General features: G+C 37.4%; 1 protein-coding gene across 1 annotated transcript in view; it reads left to right on the forward strand.

Moving 5' to 3' along the window:
• The window catches only part of POU6F2 (POU class 6 homeobox 2), a 724,957-nt gene extending 709,120 nt beyond the window's left edge, over positions 1-15,837 (forward strand). The window contains exons 8-10 of the mRNA XM_090286751.1: positions 5,222-5,390; positions 11,751-11,919; positions 15,333-15,837. Coding sequence (XP_090142877.1) covers positions 5,222-5,390; positions 11,751-11,919; positions 15,333-15,837 — 843 coding nt within the window. The remainder of the gene's footprint in view (positions 1-5,221; positions 5,391-11,750; positions 11,920-15,332) is intronic.
• The last annotated feature ends 4,644 nt before the right edge of the window (positions 15,838-20,481 follow it).

Consider the following 20,481-nt stretch of genomic DNA (forward strand, 5'->3'; position numbering starts at 1 on the left):
GAAGCATATAATAAATGGAGTCCGTAGAGATAGCCTCTCAAGATCAAGGTAATATAATAAAATATCGGCCTTTATTTAAGCTTCTAAATTTTCCTTTCTCTTCACCTATTTCTGTTGCCAATAATTTTCAATATAATTACATATTATTTTCACAGTCGTCAGTGTCTGTAAAAACATGATTAAATCTAATTAAATAACATTTTCTAATGCTGTTTACTTAAATCATATTAAATATTTATATTGAATCCCAAAGTTGTCTCATAAAGTAGCTTAAATCTTGCCTTTCTCTTTTATTATTAAGCATAAAATTTCTAAGATCAATGTATTAAAATCATTAAACTAAGAATATCAAAGATAAGGCTATTTTTAAAGTTTACCTGAAAGAATTGTAGTTTTAGGGATGAGAGGTAACAGAAATGTTACCTCTAATATCCTCCTTTTTTGAGGGCAGAATTTATGAAATAGAAATCAATCTCTGGGTTTATTTTGATATGCACAACAAGCTAGTCTACATGGGCTCACAAGTGATTCTGTAATTAACAAATATATGTCTACCCTAGCAATTGGGAGAACATACATAGGCTCCATTAGTATGTTACTACTTATATAGTCTTGATTCTTGATAAGTTAGAAACATTTATTTATTTATTTATTTATTTATTTATTTATTTTTTAGTTTTTCTGAACCATCTGGTTGAACTCTAGAGGATATACGGGACCCCAGTGTCCTTTAAAAATATTTATTTCCCTTAGAAGAAATATATCTTTCTTAGATTTTTAGATATCTTAGATTCATCTTGTTCTTCAACTGTGTAGACATAGGACTAGTTTGTTTTTCTCTCAGATTCCTTCTCCTGCATAGCTAAATGCATAAGCCCAACCTTGCTTTTGTATAACTTCTAAGTGAGATTGAAGCCTAGTAATTTTTTCTTTACTGAGTTGTATCTGAGGGAGAAAAATTAAATTGATTATTGTCTTATGCAGTTCTTTGATGGTACTTTACCACACCCAGGTCCAATAAAATATTGATGAAGTGGTAAAACTGAAGACTATCTCATGAGTCAGTAAGTCAAAACTGTAAAAAATATTTTGTCTAGTAACAATATTTAGAAGTACAACTCAATAGGTTAGAGGGGGGGAAACTAACATGCAAATATCCATCACATTTTATTAAACAAATTAAAATAGATTTAATCTTTAATGTGTGTTCCTACAGAACAAAATTATTGGATTTAATTGTTGATTATGTGCTCGGGAGATTGGCTATCAATTTGGATTTCATGTCAATTATAACTATCTTTAGTTCACAATCTAGCCTCCACTTAGCAAAGCTGAGTAACAATAGGATGTTCACTTGAAATATAACTGCAGACAATTCTGTAGGGGGACAGGATGGCATCATGAAGCCCTGAACTATAGGTGGAAATCTGGATCCTAATGTTCAGCAGACCACATGACCTTGGGCCAGTTGTTAACTTCTCCAAATCATGCCAGGTGCATCTGCATAAGAATACAGTGAGATTCCAGACAGCAAAAGCATTATCATAGGGAACCAAAAAAAAAAAAAATAGCTTCTTAAACATGTTTCCAAAGTAGCATCTTACTAACAATTGTTTGAAGATAAAATGTTAATTGATGGTTAAAAACACTTTAGGGAATTAAAAAAATTGGTATTCCCAAGTTTTGACAATGATGTAGAACAACTATGTTGCTGGTGAGACTATAAATTACCATAATGCAATCACTTTGGATAGTGGCTTGGTAGTTTTTTAAAAATTAAATACACGTTTACAGTAAGATCCAGTAATTTCCACAAATCCACTTCTAGGTGTTTACATAAGTGAGAACATAAGTACACACAAAGACTTGTAAATAAATGTTTATAACAGCTTTATATGTAAAAGCCTCAACCTGTCTATCAACTAATGAGTGAGTAAACAATCTATGGCATAGATTTATATACAGATATTTATTGTATATACTATTTAGCAATTAAAAAAAGGAATGAGGTACTGATACATGCCGCAAAATTGATGAATCTCAAAAGAAAAGTATTCAAGCAAAAGAAACCAGGTACGAAAAGAATACATGTTGAATGATTCCATTTCTAGAATCATGCCAAACAAAACGATTGGTGTCTGTTTTACAGTTGTCTCTTACACCAAAGTTCAGGGCCTGACCTGATTTTACTCCCAGGATGACATCCTTAAGCCACTCTATCAAGTCTTGGAGACATAGTAGCTCTACCTAATACATAAAAACAAACACAGGGGAGCTGCCTAAATGAGGAGACAAAGAACATGACCTAAATGAAATAACAGAACGAAAGTCCAGAAAAAGAACTTTTAAAAATGGAGAAAAACAGTCTATCAGATGCAGAATTCAAAACACTGGTTATAAGGATGTTCAATGAACTTAGTGAGAACCTCAACAGCATTAAAAAACCCAGTCAGAAACAAAGGATACACTAATTGAAATAAAGAACAATTTATAGGGAATGAACAGTAGAGTGGATGAAGCCAAGAACCAAATCAGCGATTTGGAACTAAGAAAGCAAAAACAAACCAACCAGAACAGCAAAGAAAAAGAATCCCAAAAAGTGAGGATAATGTAAGGAGCCACCAGAACAACTTCAAGGGATCCAATATTCACATTCATAGAGGTGCAGGAAGGAGGAGGGAAAGAGCAAAAAATTGGAAATATATTGAAAAAATAATGAAGCAAATCGCCCCTAACTTGGTGAAGGAAATAGGCATAAAAGTCCAGAAAGCCCAGAGAATCCTAAACAAGATGGACTCACTCCAAGACACATCTTAATTAAAGTGTCAAAGGTTAAATACAAGGAGAGAATCTAAAAAGCAGTCTAAAAAGCAGCAGCAGAAAAGCAGTTAGTTACCTACGAGAGAGCTCCCATTAGACTGTCAGCTGATTTATCAAAAAAAACTGCAGGCTAGGAGGGACTGGCGAGAAATATTCAAAGTGATGAAAAGTAAGGACCAACAACCAAGATTACTCAGCAAAGCTATCATTTAGAATCAAAGGACAGATAAAGAGCTTCCCAGACAAGAAAGAGCTAAAGGAGTTCATCATCACCAAACCAGTATTATATGAAATGCTACAGGGTCTTCTTTAATAAGAAGATCAAAAGTATGAACAATAAAATGGCAATAAATACATATCTATTAACAATTGAGTGTTAAAAAACAAAATAAACAAGCAACCAGAACAGAAACAGAATCATAGATACAGGGAACATCTTGATGGTTGCCAGATGGGACAGAGACAGGGGGAATAGGTGAAAAAGGAGAAGGAATTAAGAAGTACAAGTGGGTAGTTACAGAATAGTCATGAGGATGTAAAGTCGTCGGCGGCGGCAGCCGTCCGTCTCGAGAGACGATGGTGTAGCTTCTTAAGAGTCTATCTGCACCGCTGAGAATGGCTGTGCAGTCCGACTCGGGAGTGACACGGTATCTGTCTTCTCCCGTGTTGAATCGACATCTTGCAATGTCGCTGGAGTGTCCTCTCCAGTGAAGCTGAAGCTACAGTACAGCATATGAAATAGAGTAGCCAAAGAACATATATGAAGGACCCATGGACATAGACAATAGGGTAGGGATTGCCTGAGGCGGGGTGGTGCTGGGTGCAGACAGAGAAAGGGGGAAAATTTGGGACAACTGTAATAGCATAAACAATAAAATATAATCTATAAACAAATAAATAAATAAATAAATAAACTTTCCTCACCTCTCTAAGTGGGAATATGGCTATGAAAGCACTTTGTAAGCTAAAAAGGGCTATGTCCAATTAACAAATGTGGCAGGTGGCTACTGTTGAGGGTCCTGGGCTGCCCTTTTGACAGCTTTCTAAGAAGGCAAGACACAGATCAAAAGAGATCTCTCTTGGCTCTTTAAGTGGAACTGGCACCTGCAATCATTTCCTTTTCCTCTCTCCTTTCCTCAGCTGAGCTCTTCTCACCTCTCAGAACAACAGTCCTTTGATAACCTGTGAAAGAGTCATATCTAAATGGGCATAGAAACAGCCTTCCGTAAAGCACACAAAATATTTTAAATTAAGTAAATTCTTACTTGTGGCATTGTTACTAAGAGCTTGAGCCCAAGGTCAGACTTCTTATGTCCACAGACCAGCTTCTCCACACCTGCCAAATGAACCTACAAAACCTCACATTTCAATGCCTCAGCTTCCATGTTTTTAAAAAATAGCAGTCAACCTGGCTGCTGTGGCTCAGTGGATTGAGCGTTGGCCTGCAAGCCAAATGTCGCTGGTTCGATTCCCGGTCAGGGCACATGACTAGGTTGCACGTCAGGTCCCCAGTTGGGGGCGCAAGTGAGAGGCAACCACACAGTGATGTTTCTCTACCTCTCTTTCTCCTTTCCCCTCTCTCTAAAAATAAATAAATAAATAAACAAACAAATAAATAAATTATTAATAAATAAATAACCTTTTTAAAAAAATAGCAGTCAAAGTAATAACGCACTTCTCAAGCTGACATGAGAATTCGATAAGAGAATGCATGAAAGTCCTGAACGGAGTGCTGCCACAGAGTAGGAAAGTGACAAGTGAGATCTACAAATGTTAATAGATATTTCTGTCCTGGTTGTACCAACTTCTTTCTTAATTTTTTATAGGATATTAGAGATCCTTTTTCCCAACTGCACAGTCATACATCCAGACCCTTTGGTCTGGGAAAGAAAAAGAGTTCCTATATATATTTAACCTTACTAAATTGGAACGTTCTTAAAAATACCACTTACATAAGACAACTGGTTGAACATAGCCACATCTTTATATTGAGTTTTGTATTCCAAGTTGATTGTAAGCATTATAGTTTATCTATATATACTTGAGAACTCTGTCAAATGTGCTGTAATTGAACAGGCAGAAAGAGTCTAGCTACACATGGTGGTCAGGAAATGTAGAAAATTAGGTGTTCCAGCAAACCAAGTAGGGAATTAATAATATATTTAAAATTACTAATGAAATGCCTATTAAGCAAGCAGCAATATATTATATACAAAAAATAAAAATAAAACAAATAAAATAAAACCTGACTGTTGTGTAGGAGGATGTTCACTCTTCCTGAGAAGTACCGGTATATATTCTTGGAAATAAAATGATTCAACCCCAGATGAAATTTTGTTCCCTAGTATTTTCCCCCTAATTTGTCATTCATTTGTGTATTTTTTACATCCCCCCTATGTAGCTCCACCAACCCTCCCAGACGTCAGTGGGTCAAGCAGCCTCCCAAGGTAATCTTCTGCACCTGGCCCACAGCCAAGCATCTGTGTCTCAAAGCCCCGTCCGGCAACCTTCCTCTTCTTCCTCCTCGTCCTCTTCTTCTTCAGCTTTGAGCGTGGGCCAGTTAGTCAGCAGTAAGTATTCTTTCTGGCTCAGTTAAATCATGGTGGCCTTCTTGTTGCCTGTTTGCAATGCCTTCCCTTTTCTCTCTCTCCCTTTATTACTCTTCTTTAGCTCTAGCTCTAGTTCTAGCTCACTGTTTCCCTCCTACTCTACCTCCCTCACTCTTTCCTATTCTCTCGACCTCAAAGAGGAATTTCCTGTCCCTACTAAGCCAATATTTCAATGAATTCCATGTCATGGGCCACATGGTTCCTTTGGTATGCAGGCCCCCAAAGCACATCCCCATAATAAGTCCCTGTAAGGACTAGTTTCCACCTCTTGTGCTTTCTCATATGCTCAGTCAGTCCTGCCACTTCAGAAGGGAGAAACTGATCAGCTTGCAAGGCATAGGCTTTATAGCTCATAATTGAAATAACCAACAACAGGCACTCAGCCCATAGGTCCAACTGCTTTTCTGTGTGTTTGAAGTCCCCTACCATTCTATTTGTGGATGTCAGGGAAAATAAAAGAGAGGGAGCCTATAAATGGATAGCTGTGTGTGCACAATGAACTGCCTCCAATGTCATGTGGGTGAAGCTGCATGGGCTGGAATCCAATGGAAAATCTCTGGACAACCACTCATAAAATAAAATAAGCCTGCAAGTCTACTTCCCTGAGTATAAGCCATATAGGTAGAAATGGTAGTTGACCATGGGTGAAGACAGCATATGCATCACAAGCAAATACAAACATGTTAAGAAGAGTGGGACAATGGCCTAATTTAATGTCAATTATTCACATTTAGCACAATTTTTGCTTAAATATAACATGGCACAACTTGTGCATAGATTGTAGTTCTCCAGGGGGCAAAAATCCAGTAGTTACAGGATTTAAAGGCTAAAGCACTTCATAGGTATCTGTGCCATAAAACAAGGACAGATGTGAGTATCTATGTTTGGTGAAGTGTCATGAATGGCCCATTCTAATGGAAGCAGTAAGGATCCTCACATATCACAGGCAAACTTAGTAATGGATAGCAAATAGAGAATTGCCATATCCTCTCCACACAAATTATTCCCCTCAAAAAGAATATATATATATATTATATATATTCATTTATATAGGTATATATACATATATATGTGCATACATGTTGTTAAGATGTTTTTGGATTGAAGGAGAGAATAAAGAATTATGGAAAGATATTAAAATACCCAAGCACTTCAATCGGTTAGCCTAAATGTTCTTGATTTTAAAGATGGGTCAACATCAAACAAAGTTTCAGGATATACATGGAGCTTGCCATCAACCTGTTATTTTAGATTGTTTAGATTTTTTTTAAAAACTCCTCTCATTTTGGCCAGAAACTCTAGTTTTCCTTAAATAAAATCATGGATAAAATTAATTTAATTACAGTCAGATCTTTTCCTCAATAAAAAACTGATCATATGATTGTTGTGGGAAAAAATCAAACTGTATCCCAATTCAATATTCTGCATAACTTTCTATAAAATGTTCTATTTCTATATGGCAGCAAGGTAATAAATTTGGGATAGGCAATTAAGCTTTGATACTTAAAGAAAATAAAACAACACCAAATATCTTATAGGGAATAATAAGTTAAATATGAAGTAAAAGTACAAATAACCCCACAAATACAGTACTTTACACAAGGTAAAAACTGTACTCAACATATGTTGGGTGGATAGAGAGATGAGTGAATGGATAAATGGGCATACAGATGAATGAATGGCAGGACTTAGTCCTCACTTGTCTCAAGCTGTGCAGGGAAAGATTTTTCCTTTTTTAAGAAATCAGTAACAGAGCAACTTAATGGCCAGATGGGATTTCCATTGCACAATGGCCAACAGGGCATCTAAGTCCTAAATCTAAAATTAATGAACCATATTACATATCCCTGATTTAAAATGTAAAGAACTGGGGGAGAGAAAGACTCCTTTAACACAGGTACTTAAAACAGGAAACTCAAAACTCACATGCAGAGGCAGAAGGAGGAGCCTTCTTCGGAAGATATGAGAGGGTCAATCATCAGGTTTTACACAAACCCACTGTTGGATTTATAGTTGCTACAGATTTTGAGCATGTTATTTAGTTAATTTCCTTTTCTCTCACAACCCAACTACAGGTTGAATAATACATGGAATATATTCTGATAAATAATACATGGAGTATTTTCTCAAACCACTGTTTAAGCTTCTATTTGTAGAATTTTTAAATCACTTCCAATATTTTACTCATTTTTATACTCACAATAAGGTATTATAAATGCTCATTTTCAGATATTGAAGCTAGCATCAAATAGATCCTGAAAAGTGCAACCCATATTGACCATTTTATGTCAGAGGAAACAGATACATACAATCTTAGCTGAGAGAACATAAAACCCTGTGTGACAAATCTAATGGGTGACAAAGATGGGTTGATAACGGTCAATGGGCTGTACACTAGAGCTTCTGTAAAAGACAAAATTTTACACATAAATTTTATCCAGTTAAATTTGAATGACAAAATATATAAATCACTTGAATATCTTTGAATGCTTTTTAAAAGCCTGGGCACATGCCTTACAATTAAAATATAAATTTTTCTTTGAGCTTCTCTGAAAAGAAAAACTAGACATATTGCATATTATAAAATTTATATTCAAGCATAAAATATTCAATTAAAATTAGTTTTCTCTAAGATTAAACTCACTAAATCTGCAGATAAGCTAATGTGGGGACACCAAATCCCATACTTCAGATGTAGTTGTTATGTAGGTTAAATTACAGGGAAAAAGAAGGGTCAGAGTCAGTCAACCTTAAAAGAAAAAAACCATTTATTGAGCACTATGTATATACAGGCACAGGGATAAAAATTAATAAAGCAAAAGTAAGCAGGATGTCCTCCCTTCCCTGGGGGAAGTCATGAACTGATTACAAAGAAACACAGAGAACAAAGCAAAATAAATGCTATCATCAACTTACATATAGGGACAATGAGCATATAGTAGATGGTTATCTCATTTTTAGAAGATAAAATAAAACAGAAGGACTTGGTATAGTACCTAATCTTTAAATTGAGTTTGAATGGTTAATGGAGTGACAAATCTTTCCAAAAGGCAAGGTCATAGTTTGAACTGGGTCAAACTGGACTTGAAACTGTGGTCAAAACCTGGGTCAATGAACCCACCCATGTCATGCTCAAAGACTTTCAACTTAGCATTGCGCCAGATGAACTGGAATGGGCAGATTATCCAAAAATATTCCCCACTCCAGGAAAAAGAACACAGAGTTAATGTGTTAGCAATGATAACAGAAACTTCATGTACAAAGAACACCACATCTGGGCTCAGAATTACCAGATATGCACACTCATTAATTAGAACACCTTCAAAGAAACCTACACAGCTTGTCCTATGTTAAACTTTGTTCAGTCTCCAGTCATCAGAGGTAAATATAGTTTCTATAAACAGAGATTTAGGAAAATCTAGAAGAGTTAAACAATTGACTTGACAAGGTCTCAAATTTGTTTAAGATTTACATAGTACTGTTTAAAAATAGGTAGATTTGATATTTTTATTCTTTGCCAGGTTTGGCTTTTCTGTACACTTTTCTTAAACCCCTGGCCTGTAAACTTGATTCTTAGACAGCAAAGGACTGACAGTCAATACCAGAAAAACCAAAACTATAAAGTGAACATAAAGAGGCATGGTGATAGCTTATGGCACAGTGGAACCCCTGATTTAATTATCACAATCTACATCATTTTCTACAACCCAGTGAAGTCACCATATTACAAGTAAGCTGTTCTCCCAAATTGCATTGTATGTTCCCAAATGGTTTCTTATTTCCCGAAATATTTGGTAAATATGCCCATTATTTGCTATGTGAATAGCACTAAAAAGCAGATGAATGTTTACATAAGGCAGTTAATTCATACCTGGCAGCTTCTTTAAAGATGAATACTTTTTTTTATAACAATCCCACAAGCAGAGGTTATAGAAGGGTGATGTTGAGAGATGGTGGCTTTTCAACAACCCATTTAGCAACCCCTTACACTGATGCCCTGTGAAATGTTAATATTACAGCCACACTGCATATCTGTTCTGTTTATGTACTATGGCCCTTGGGGGAGGGAGGCACAACCATTGCACTACCTAATATTTTTCCACCATCCCCACCAACAGCCAGCACCAATCTCACCCCCCCTTCAGAAGGCAAGACAAGTTCAGCAAGGCAACAATTTTGAGAAGGGCTTGGAGATGAGCATGATGACCGGATGAAAGAATAGCCAGAATCAGTTCCAGCTCACTGATTGTTCCCAAGTGCAAATATAGTCCTGATGCAGTCAAATCTTCTAACATTTTCAAAAGAACATGAAAAATCTAGATTTTTCTTTAGAAATCTCCCGATATTTGATTGTTGGCAAGTAATTCAAAAAATGTGTAAGCACTAGAAAAGCTGAGTTTTATTTGCAGGCTGCCCATTTGCAACTTCTGCTCTAGGAATTTTTTAAAGGAAGAACTGAGAGAAGGGGCTCAAAGGTGCTGTGCGTGTGGATGTGACTTCCTGAAATCCCTAGCAAATCTTTCAAACGGCTCCAGGCTGCTGCGCTGGTGGGATTTAAGATCCTGAGGGCATAATCCACCAGCGACAACCCAAACAAGTCTTTTACTAGCCAAGTGCTGCTGGTTTTGTGGGAGGAATTTTTGAAAGAAAAGGCAGTATTTTAATTAATCTTAACAACCAAATCAGTTTTATAGTAACCCTCTGCCCCTTCCCATCTAGTCTCAATGTCCTACACTGAAATATTCACCACTCCTACTTCACCCTACCCCACTCCATCCTACCAAAACCCTTGCAGGCTTTGCTCTTCCTGCATCCTTGCCTCTCTGTCAGCTGTTCCCACTGACCAGAATACAGGCCTTCTTTCTCTGAAAGCTGCTCGCTGGGTATGATCCAGATGAATTATCTCTCCTGTCACCTCTCCCTTCTCTGCCAATTCCAGTGTGGATGGTTATACCATCAGTTTTTGATGATACTCTGCCTTGTATTTTTCTCTAATTTTTTCTCATTCAGAGTATTGGGCCCCTCCCTCCACTCATTAGGGATCCCAGGAGTCACTTAAATACAGACTGATTGCTGTGGTTATACCACTTTTTAATTTTTCCACAATGAAATTATGACTAATGACATGTAAAAATCTGATAAGTACAGTGTACATCTGTATTGCTGATTCTTTTGAGTCCATTTACCATATAATGAGAGAATCTATACATAAAGCTCCAAGCTCCCCAGAAATTTTAACATTTTTACTTAAAAGTTCTTGAAAAATTGGCCCTTGAGATGCAAATATTTATTTCTTTTCATGATAACAAGTGTGTCTAGAGCCCTGAGCCCAGAAGAGTAATATAGTTGACCACAGTCCTTAGACAAGTACTCAAATTTACTGAAATTGATGGGTGATTGTGCAGAAAGAGGAAGAGAACAACTTTTCACCTAAGTCCTAGAAATGAGGTGAGAACAATAGAGTTGCTGGCAGGGAGAATGGCTTCACTGTTGGCAGGATGGAACAGCACTTTGAAAGCTTCCACCATCCCCAACCCATGCCGTCTCCAGGTTGGTGTGTGCTTTCAATTATCCAGGGATCAGTAGCCAGGGGAGGAGAGTTTTGTTCTCCAGCTGCTGTGTCACTTCTCTCTGTAAGTCCTAAATTGACCGAGTTAGCTGGCACCAAAGGGGACTTCCTGCAGTAGGCACTTTTTATTATGTGCCCTTTCAGGGACAAAGGCATCCGTGTCAGTAAACTGCTTTGTGGGAATGGGATATATTATCCTCACAGCTCGATAAGCACACTCTTTGGAAGGGTTAATGTGAACATAAGAAATTAGGCAACATTTCCATCTGTTAGCCTGGCTGCATTGGTGATCGAGTGAAGGAAAAACACAAAATACTATTTTCTTCAAGGGTAATTTTTAGCACTAAAGATTTCAATTAAAACATTGCAAACAGAAACCTTTTTATTTTTGTATTTTTGTACAATATTTGGACATATATATGGGCTAAATGGAGTTGCTTCCCCCACAGCAGTTGCCTTCCTGAACTATTTGTTAAGCCCTAAGGAACATGTTCTCATATTGTGGAAGTGGCAATGTGAGCAGCCCTGGAATATCTGGAATAGAAATATCTCGAAGAATGATTTGTGGAGGTGTAATGAGTTGAGGATGAGGGTCTGGTACATCACTTGGAAGACAAAGATAACATCATGTAATGTTGGTTCCCTCACTGCTGTGCTATTAAAAAGGGCCACTCTCCCATAAATCATAATAAACAAATATTGCTTAGTTGCGTGATGATGTATTGAACCTATTTTTAAAAACATCTCCACAGATCCTCAAACAGCAACGGGTGAGGTGGATGGGGTTAATCTGGAGGAGATCCGAGAATTTGCCAAAGCTTTTAAAATCCGGCGCCTGTCCCTGGGCCTGACCCAGACTCAGGTGGGACAGGCTCTCAGTGCTACAGAGGGCCCTGCGTACAGCCAGTCAGCCATCTGCAGGTAACCCGCGCCCGTATGCTGTTACCTCTCCGGGCCAGCCTGGGCCTCATTTTTCCTTTCGGCTCAGCTTTTCTTCGGGTGGGCAAAGCTGGAGGGGTAAAGTGTGGGAACAAAGTTTAGGGTGGCTGTATGTTGAAATTGGTGATACTGATGGAGATTAAAGTGCTAAAGCAGACCTGCAGGCACTGGCTTGATAACTCTTGTCAACTAGCAAAGAACCTCCAAGGCGGTCTCATTGGAAATACACTATCCTACCCTCCTACAGAGCTGAGAGCCACTGTTCCTGTCTGGAGATAGGTGTCCTGTGCAAATGTAAAGCTGCCAGACTTGGTTGGTGTTTACACTCCCACCATTTCTGCAAGGAATGGCTATCAGGATTTCCCAAGAAAACGCATCTTAAAAAAAAAAAAAAAATTAACCACCATGTGACCTCAAAGGAATTTTTTTACTTGCCTTCTCAAACCCAAGTTTAAAATCACATTTTTAAAAAGAAACTGCTTGATATGGCTCAGAAAAGGGTATTGAGAATCTGGCCTAATCTGGCCTACCCCATCCCACCTTCCACCCCCAAATAAAACAAATAAATGACAGAATACAGCCTTGGTTATGTTCAAGTTGATCTGGGTCAAGTCACCAGAAGCAGACCCCATGCATGCATGTGTGTGTTGCACTAATCCCATGTTTATGCATGAGGTAACAAAGGCACTTTGATAAGAGCTTTTTCCTCTTGGGCAATGCCTTATGAGTCCTCCTCCATCAGGAAAAGCCAAGAAACCAACTCTAAACTCATTTAAGTGGATTTTGTTCTTGGTGATCCATGAAATGCTGTCTTTATCTGCTCTTTATACTTTTAATGTATTCCCGAAAGGACGGAAGTATACTTTTCCTGCAGTTTAAGACTAAGGTTATAAATAACATCGGTATGGGGTTGTAGCTTGCAGCTTACATTTTGCTCAGTGATTTTCCATAAAACCCATTGATTGTTCTTAAATACAAAAAGCACCATAGGATCCTCTCACTTCTATGGCCTCCCCTACTGTTTTTTCTTATAAGATACCTCCCTATAGAAAATAACCTTTATTCAGTCTGTACAAGGATACCACTGCTGGGAAATTTGTTTCAAGGCTTGTATATGTTAGTCCAAACAATATGTATGGAAGCATCAACACTAACAAGCAGCATCAATGATATGAATACTATTACTCCGTGTCAGGAAACATTAATTTTGTTCCATCTTGACAGCCTTTTGATAAAGGCAGCCACAGGTTTTTAAATTGTTGTCAATTTGCTATCGTTGCTAAAGTCCTCTTTGGCTTATTTTTAGTACTATCTGATTTCTTTTTATTGATTTAAGTGCTATCTAATGTTTTATACTAACATAGGTAGTATTTCTTGGGCATTCCCAATCAAATATGTTAATTTCTAAAGTCTTCCCCAGAGAAAGCCAAAAAAGCTATAGCTGAAATTAAAAGAGACCTTAAGAATTCACTGTGTAACAGAATATGTCAGATGCCTTGGCTTTTTGGCCTTTCTCTAGCTTCTGGTATTTCAGTTAGGTAATTTTAGGAGCTAACTACCAAGAAAAAATTAAAGCCTTGAAAGAAACCAAACTCTTTGAAACAATTCAAGTTAACTTAATGGTGAAAAGGAGTCTGCATTTGAGTTTGCATCCCCAAGGGTCACTTCTCTCTTAGCTGCAGGAACTCCTGGGTGCTGTTGGGATAAGTCCTTCCTTTTGAGAGACACAGAGAAAAACACCACCAATACACTGGGCACCCCATCATAAGCTTTCTCCCTGTGCCATGGCCCTGTTAACCCTGGATCATGCTATCAAGAGCTTGAGTTTTGGAGCTTTTATAGTGAATGATGGCAAAATGTGATAGTGGCAATTAACAGGACAGTGAGAGCTCTGGGAAAGCTTGCCACAAGTGACAAGCTCATTAAATGACACTAAATGATTCTTTACTTTGCAAAATGTACTTCTTCCCTCTTTGACTAGTACTAGAAGTTGGGTTTTTCTAAAATAAACAAAATAAACAAAAACTCCTTGAACTATGCTTGGAAAGGAACGCTACAGAAATCACATTAAAATTTTATACCATTTGTACTTCTTATCACAGCATAAGACATCTAAAGTGAAGCTCCAAAAGTAAGATTATTGTACATAAAAGAAGCTTATCCTTTTGTGTTCTTTTGCAAGCATCCTTATAAAACATACCCTGACTGACTCAAGCAGGTTCATTTTAGCTCCATGAAAACAGATTATTGTAATAAGATGCACTCTGCAGTCAGACAGTTGTTTTTCAACTGCACTGAACTTTAAAAGAAAGCAGGTTGTTGAATTTGGAATTAGAATAAACAAACAAACAAACAAACAAAAGAAATTGGTATGCTTTTGTATTTAATTGAAAATGAATATGAAGTTTATACCAGGATGACCTATTTAAACTCTGTACATAATTTTGTCCAAGACGCTTTATATTTTTTAAAGTCAGTGTAGCAAAAAATTGGTGATGGCAATTGATATACAGAAGACCTCATTTACATAAAATAATATTATTCAAGTACCATTTGCAAATATCACACATTAAACACATCTTGGTGCCCTGGTGCAAAAGTACACTTACACTGAACAGGTTTTAGAAAGCACAAGGTGGCCTTAGCACATCTTGGGAGGGGTGTCCATAGTAATTACAATGTGTCCAGCTTTTTGAGTCCAGCAGTAAAGTAGCAACAGGACATGTTTTACCTGAAAAAGGAACATGTTACTGACTTACACATGGTGAAAACTGTTTGTTACCAGAGAGTTGGAGGTGGAAGAACAGAGAGAGACAGAGACAGACAGAGATTAAAATAAGACCCCGATGAAAAGAGAGCTATAAAAGAAACTTGTCCTAGTTGGCATCACCATTATAATAGATGTAATATTTCTATAATCAAATAAATGGGGGAAATTTAAGGAAAGCCAAATGTAAAACATCAAAAGAATCATTTTAAGCAAAAGAACATGACAGCTGTTGTCTTTGATGTCACTTTCTGGTGTTAATTTTTACTTTAAGGTTTTTGAAGATTGGGAAAATGGTGGTGGTATGATTAAAATAAAAGCATAGATCTCAAGAGCTTACAGGAGGAGAAAGATCTGCAAGTTGTTTGTTTCCATTGTGAAGGCTGGCATGTCGTGTTTTCTCCACCTTCCTCACCATCACCTGTGTTTGTGTGTGCAGTGCAGGCTGCATGCACTGGCATGAAGCATGCTGGGAGGGTGGGTGCTGGCTTGAGTGGGATCAGTTACCTTGCATCTGGCTGATAATCTGGAGTGAACTCGCTCTGCCAGTCAGTCAGTCAGGCAGGCAGGCAGCCCACCCTGGCAGAGGACTCAGTGTAAGACTGTTCTTTCTCAATTTTCCCCCCAGACACACCATCCTGAGAAGCCACTTTTTCCTACCACAGGAAGCCCAAGAGAACACTATAGCTAGCAGTCTGACAGCCAAACTGAACCCTGGCCTTTTGTATCCTGCCAGGTTTGAAAAGCTGGACATCACCCCTAAAAGTGCCCAGAAGATCAAGCCGGTGCTTGAGCGGTGGATGGCTGAGGCTGAGGCCCGCCATCGAGCAGGTATGCAGAACCTGACCGAGTTTATCGGGAGTGAACCATCCAAAAAGCGCAAGCGGCGCACCTCCTTCACACCCCAGGCCCTTGAAATCCTCAATGCCCACTTTGAGAAGAACACACACCCATCTGGACAGGAAATGACCGAAATTGCTGAGAAGCTGAACTATGACCGGGAAGTAGTTAGAGTTTGGTTCTGCAATAAGAGGCAAGCCCTGAAAAACACAATTAAACGCTTAAAACAGCATGAGCCGGCAACAGCTGGTCCCCTGGAGCCCTTAACAGACTCTCTGGAAGAAAATTCCTAAAGGGATACCCACCCAGAATCAGAAGCAAACTCCGCAGAAACTCCATCCTTGTGACTTCACCAAACAATAAATAAATAAGTAAATAAATAATAAATTAAAAGTAAAATTTTAAATAGACCTATTCATCCTCCTGTTAGTAAAAGACTAAGAAAACTACCAAGTGGACAGAATGGTTTATACCTGTCCGTTGGTTTTCCAAAAAGAAAATAAAGTTTTTTTGAAATTTTTAAACAAGGAATGTCCTCCATTACAGGTGTGTGTAATAGGATAGTTACCTCTCCCACCTGCCTCCCCAAAGCCACTTTTTTTAATGGACTAAAAGCAAACCAAATAACCACTACTTTTTTTATATTATGAAAATGTGAAACATTTTAAGGAAAAAGAAAAAGAAAACTAAACCAAAACAACAACAAACCAAAACTCTGATCTGTTCAAAGCGAATACAAGCCTGCCACCTGGAGGAAGGACTGCATTCTTTCAGGTTTTAAGTGCTGATTTCACTATGAAACCTATTAACCAAAGTCATTGCAATAGCGATCGTCAGTCTGCTCCTTTCTGCGTGTAAAGTTGTGTTAACGAATTTTTACCTTTGTACTTACCGGAAAACTAAGAAACCTGATTTCTCCCATCTTTCCTGTCTATTGTCACCACCTAAGGAGTGGGTACCATTGTTGAAGCAATTCGGTGAGGCTCACTATTGGTTTTTACTTCAGCTGGACAAGGTTCTCTCTCTTTCTCTCTCTCTCATTTTTGTTGGAGGTGAGCATCCTGGACTGTGTGCCAAAACATTTGTTGCTTTCTTCTCACTATGACTTGTGGATTTGAGAGAAGAAAATGGAGCTCGCATTTCTCTTTTTCCTCCATTTTTCATCTCCCTCATGTGTGGCCTCCAGTTTGCTGGAAGGCCACAGAGTGGGAACAGTGTCTTTTCCACTCATACCCCAGTGAAATGCAAAAGAGACTCCAAAATAACTAAGACTTTGCTCAATGAACTGTCAACACTGGCATAACCTATAATTGTGCTCACTGTCCACACCAGAGCTTGGGATTTTTCTCAGTCTTTTGGCCATGTACATGGAGAGCTGACCAAAACTAATTTTGTAATATAAACATAAAGCTGCACATTTGGTTCAATATTTACATCTATGCTATGCTTCTGCACAAAGCAATTTCTCTCAGAAGTCTGATAGCCAAAGAAATGTCTCAATATTTCAGTCAAAATACACACATAGCATGCACACACCCATATAAACACATGCAAAGAAAACAAACCAAAAAGAAAGAGATAGTGACTGGATCTTTAAAGGCCATCGTGTATCCTGTAAATCCCATTTTTTTCTGCTACTACTTTCATTCCAATAGCAATGGCAGACTTTTTTGAAGCGGGGTGGGGACAATTGTTCTTGGGATATATAAATGGAGCTGAAAGTTGACAGACAAATTAAACCTATTGGAATTGGGCTTTGAGTTCTAGAGGGGGAAAGAAGTTTTAACAATGAAGTGCCTCCTCTGAAAGGGAAAATACAGAGTGGCTTATCTATAAACACCAGAAGAGCCTTCACTATTGAAACTTAGGAATTAATTCATTTTTCAAAATAAGTTACTCAAAAGATCTGTGGGGCAAAATAACCTAGTTAGCCAGAAGGAAAAGTGAAATGTGAGGATGGCTGTGCAGGTGATTGAGCACTTGGAACCTGTGGTTTGTGTTTTCCACAGGTAAAAGGTGCTCAGTTAAAGGAGCAGGCAAAAGAAAACTATCAATTTGCTTTCTGTTGAAATGTAAATATTCCTGAATAAGTTATTAATAAGCATGCTCATGTACTATTTACAAGTAAATTATAAAAGAAAAAAAAGAAACCCTCACCTCAAGTTGCCCAACTAATTAGAAATGTTATCTTTCCTTCCTGATGAGAATTTGAGTCTCTTCTGGTGACCCCTTTGCTGGTTGCATAAATGCAATGGTATAATTATCTCCCTCCCCCCAGATGATTCATGCAGCAATCAGGAGATTACCAGCAAGAAAACTCTAAAAGAAAAATCTTGAAAGTGGAAGCAGTCACTTGCAAGGGTGTTTCCATTTTGCCAGTCTTATGCTAATTGGACCACAGCTAACTTGATATTCAATGGAAATGACATCCTGGTACCCATTTTGCCTCCTCAAAAACTGCACAAATATACCACCCCAGAGATCCAAAAGTGTATTCATTAAAAAGATTCTGTATTCTCCAAGACCTGCTCCAAATTCCATCAAGAAAAGCTCCCAAAGAAAAGTTAACAAGATAACATATGATGGGTGCTAAATGTTTAAACATATGCTAGCAGCAGTTGCATAAGACCTGCTCAGTTTCAAGATCTGTAATTGGGAGGGTATAACTAAGACAATAAAGATATAAAAGTAGTCTTCCAGAATGGAATATAAAAAAACTGTATTTATCCCACAGTCATAAAACCATTCATGTGCAGTGATTTTTTTATAGTTTTATAATTTTGTATTGTTATATAAATTATTTATAAGGTATTGTAATGCTTCTTATATTAATTTTTTACAGATAAATTTTTTGTAAAGGCATAAAAAGGTGCCTGAACAGATTCTTAGGAATATAAATTATACTGTGTATACAAGTCTTCAGGACACCTATTGCTTAATTTTATTGCTTTTCTTATTTCCACTTGTAAACAATTTCATATGCCAATAGCATTTAAGTACTTTTTATGTTTTCATGAACTGAAAGTTAAGGTTGCCACAAACAAAAAATAAAAGCCACTTTAGGCATATGTGATTGTAATTCAAGCTTCAATATTTTTCTTATATATCTTTAAATTATTGTCATCTTCATTGTCTTCATTGTTTGATGAAAAAGAGAAACAACTGATGTGATATCTTACACTTGTTTAAACATTTTGAACAGTTAAGGATTTTTATTGCATTGCAATGTTTTGGTTTCTTCATATTGTAATAACATAAGCACATGCATGTGCACATATGCACACACACAACAAAAGAAAGAACAAAAAGGCAAAAAGAGCTAGGAAAAAAAAAAAAAACAAGTAGAGGTGTATCAAAGAACTCAAGCTATAACCAAAAAGAAATTGTAAAATGCCTTTGCTCATCTTCTCTATGCTGGACCAAAGCTCAATATTTGTAGGGATATGCACATTGTATAGATATGGCTAAATGTTGCTGACAATCTTGCAATACTAAACTTTTCCTATTTTAAGAAAAAAAAAAGAAATAAGCTGTTCATCAATGTTTTACCTCAGCACTCTACTTGTACCCAGTTAATGACCAAGCTTTAAAAAATGGAGAAAAAGGAAATTGATTTTCATCTAAATGTTTGACTGTAAAATCTGTTTGGATAAAATTTTGTAGTAAGTTTTTTGTCATATGATTTGCCTGTCTTCAACTTGAAATTATGTGAAGCATATCTATTTATTTGTTGTTAAGGAAGTGATTTTTTTTTTTCCCTATGTGCTGTGATCTAGACAGGTCACTAGGGTCACTGATGAGGCACCACAAAGAAACTGCTTCTCTGTGCCTGGAGCAGACAGTAGGATGGAGTGCAGGAAAACAGACTGGGTTGTTTTGAAAAAATCATCATGATGAGAAGTTGACATGATGGACTTGTGACCAAGAAACCAAACTGAATATTTAAAAGCTCCTTACTTGCCCTGACATTGAAACCAAAGCTGATTTATCTGCACTGGTTGCTTAACATTAAAAAAAAAAATGACAAAACTGTGCTTAATCTAGAGCAATATCTGTATGGTCAGTAAAACTGCACTTGGTGTATTTCTTAACAGCTTCAGATCTGTCACTTTTAATTCATACCATAAAAAATAAAGAATTGTTTGACATGAGCTTCTAGGCTAAGTGTATCTTGAACTCAAATATGTCATTTAAATTGTAAGCCTGTATATAAACATATGTAATAACCTCAGATGTTAACAAAAGGAAGGGATTAATATGATTATTTTAAATTAACTACTATATGAATTAAGACTCCTTTAGTTGCAAGTAACAGAAATCCAATTCAAATTTAACTAAACAGAAAGAGACTATGCTGTCTGACTTGACTGGGAAGTCTGAGTGTGGACCTCAAGCACAGCTGGATACAGTGGTTCCAAGGATGTCATCAGTCTGTCCTCCTTGGCTTCCTTCTCAGACAGAGACCCCAAGATGTTGAGTCATGCCTCTGTCTCTAAACTAAGGATTGTTTGGGGTGATGTGTACTTGAATAGGCCACTCAGGGTCACATAACTACCCTTGTCTGTAGTACAAAGAGTGGGCCTCATGATAACAACCCCATTGGACCACAAGGATGAAGGAAGATATTTTGATGAGAACCAGAAGACAGAAAGTGAGAAACCAGAGTAGGCAGATAAACCCAGAGCCACCAACATCTGCTACCAAGGTCTACTATTAACACCTAGCTGTCTACCAAGTGTTGTAGAGGACTCTGCTGGGAAGGAAATTTGCCTACTCTTAAGTATTACTTATCATCACATGTTTTGGAAAATTTAGAATTTAAAATATGCTCCTGCTTGATATTTAATGTGGGTAGGAAGGGTAAGTTAATTTACTAATTAACTAAATTGAAAGAAAGATAGGAACATCTTGGTAAAAATATCAATAAAATTTTGTAA

The sequence above is a fragment of the Furipterus horrens genome, unplaced genomic scaffold (assembly GCF_987537825.1).
Source record: "Furipterus horrens unplaced genomic scaffold, mFurHor1.1.pri manual_scaffold_9, whole genome shotgun sequence".
NCBI lineage: Eukaryota > Metazoa > Chordata > Mammalia > Chiroptera > Furipteridae > Furipterus > Furipterus horrens.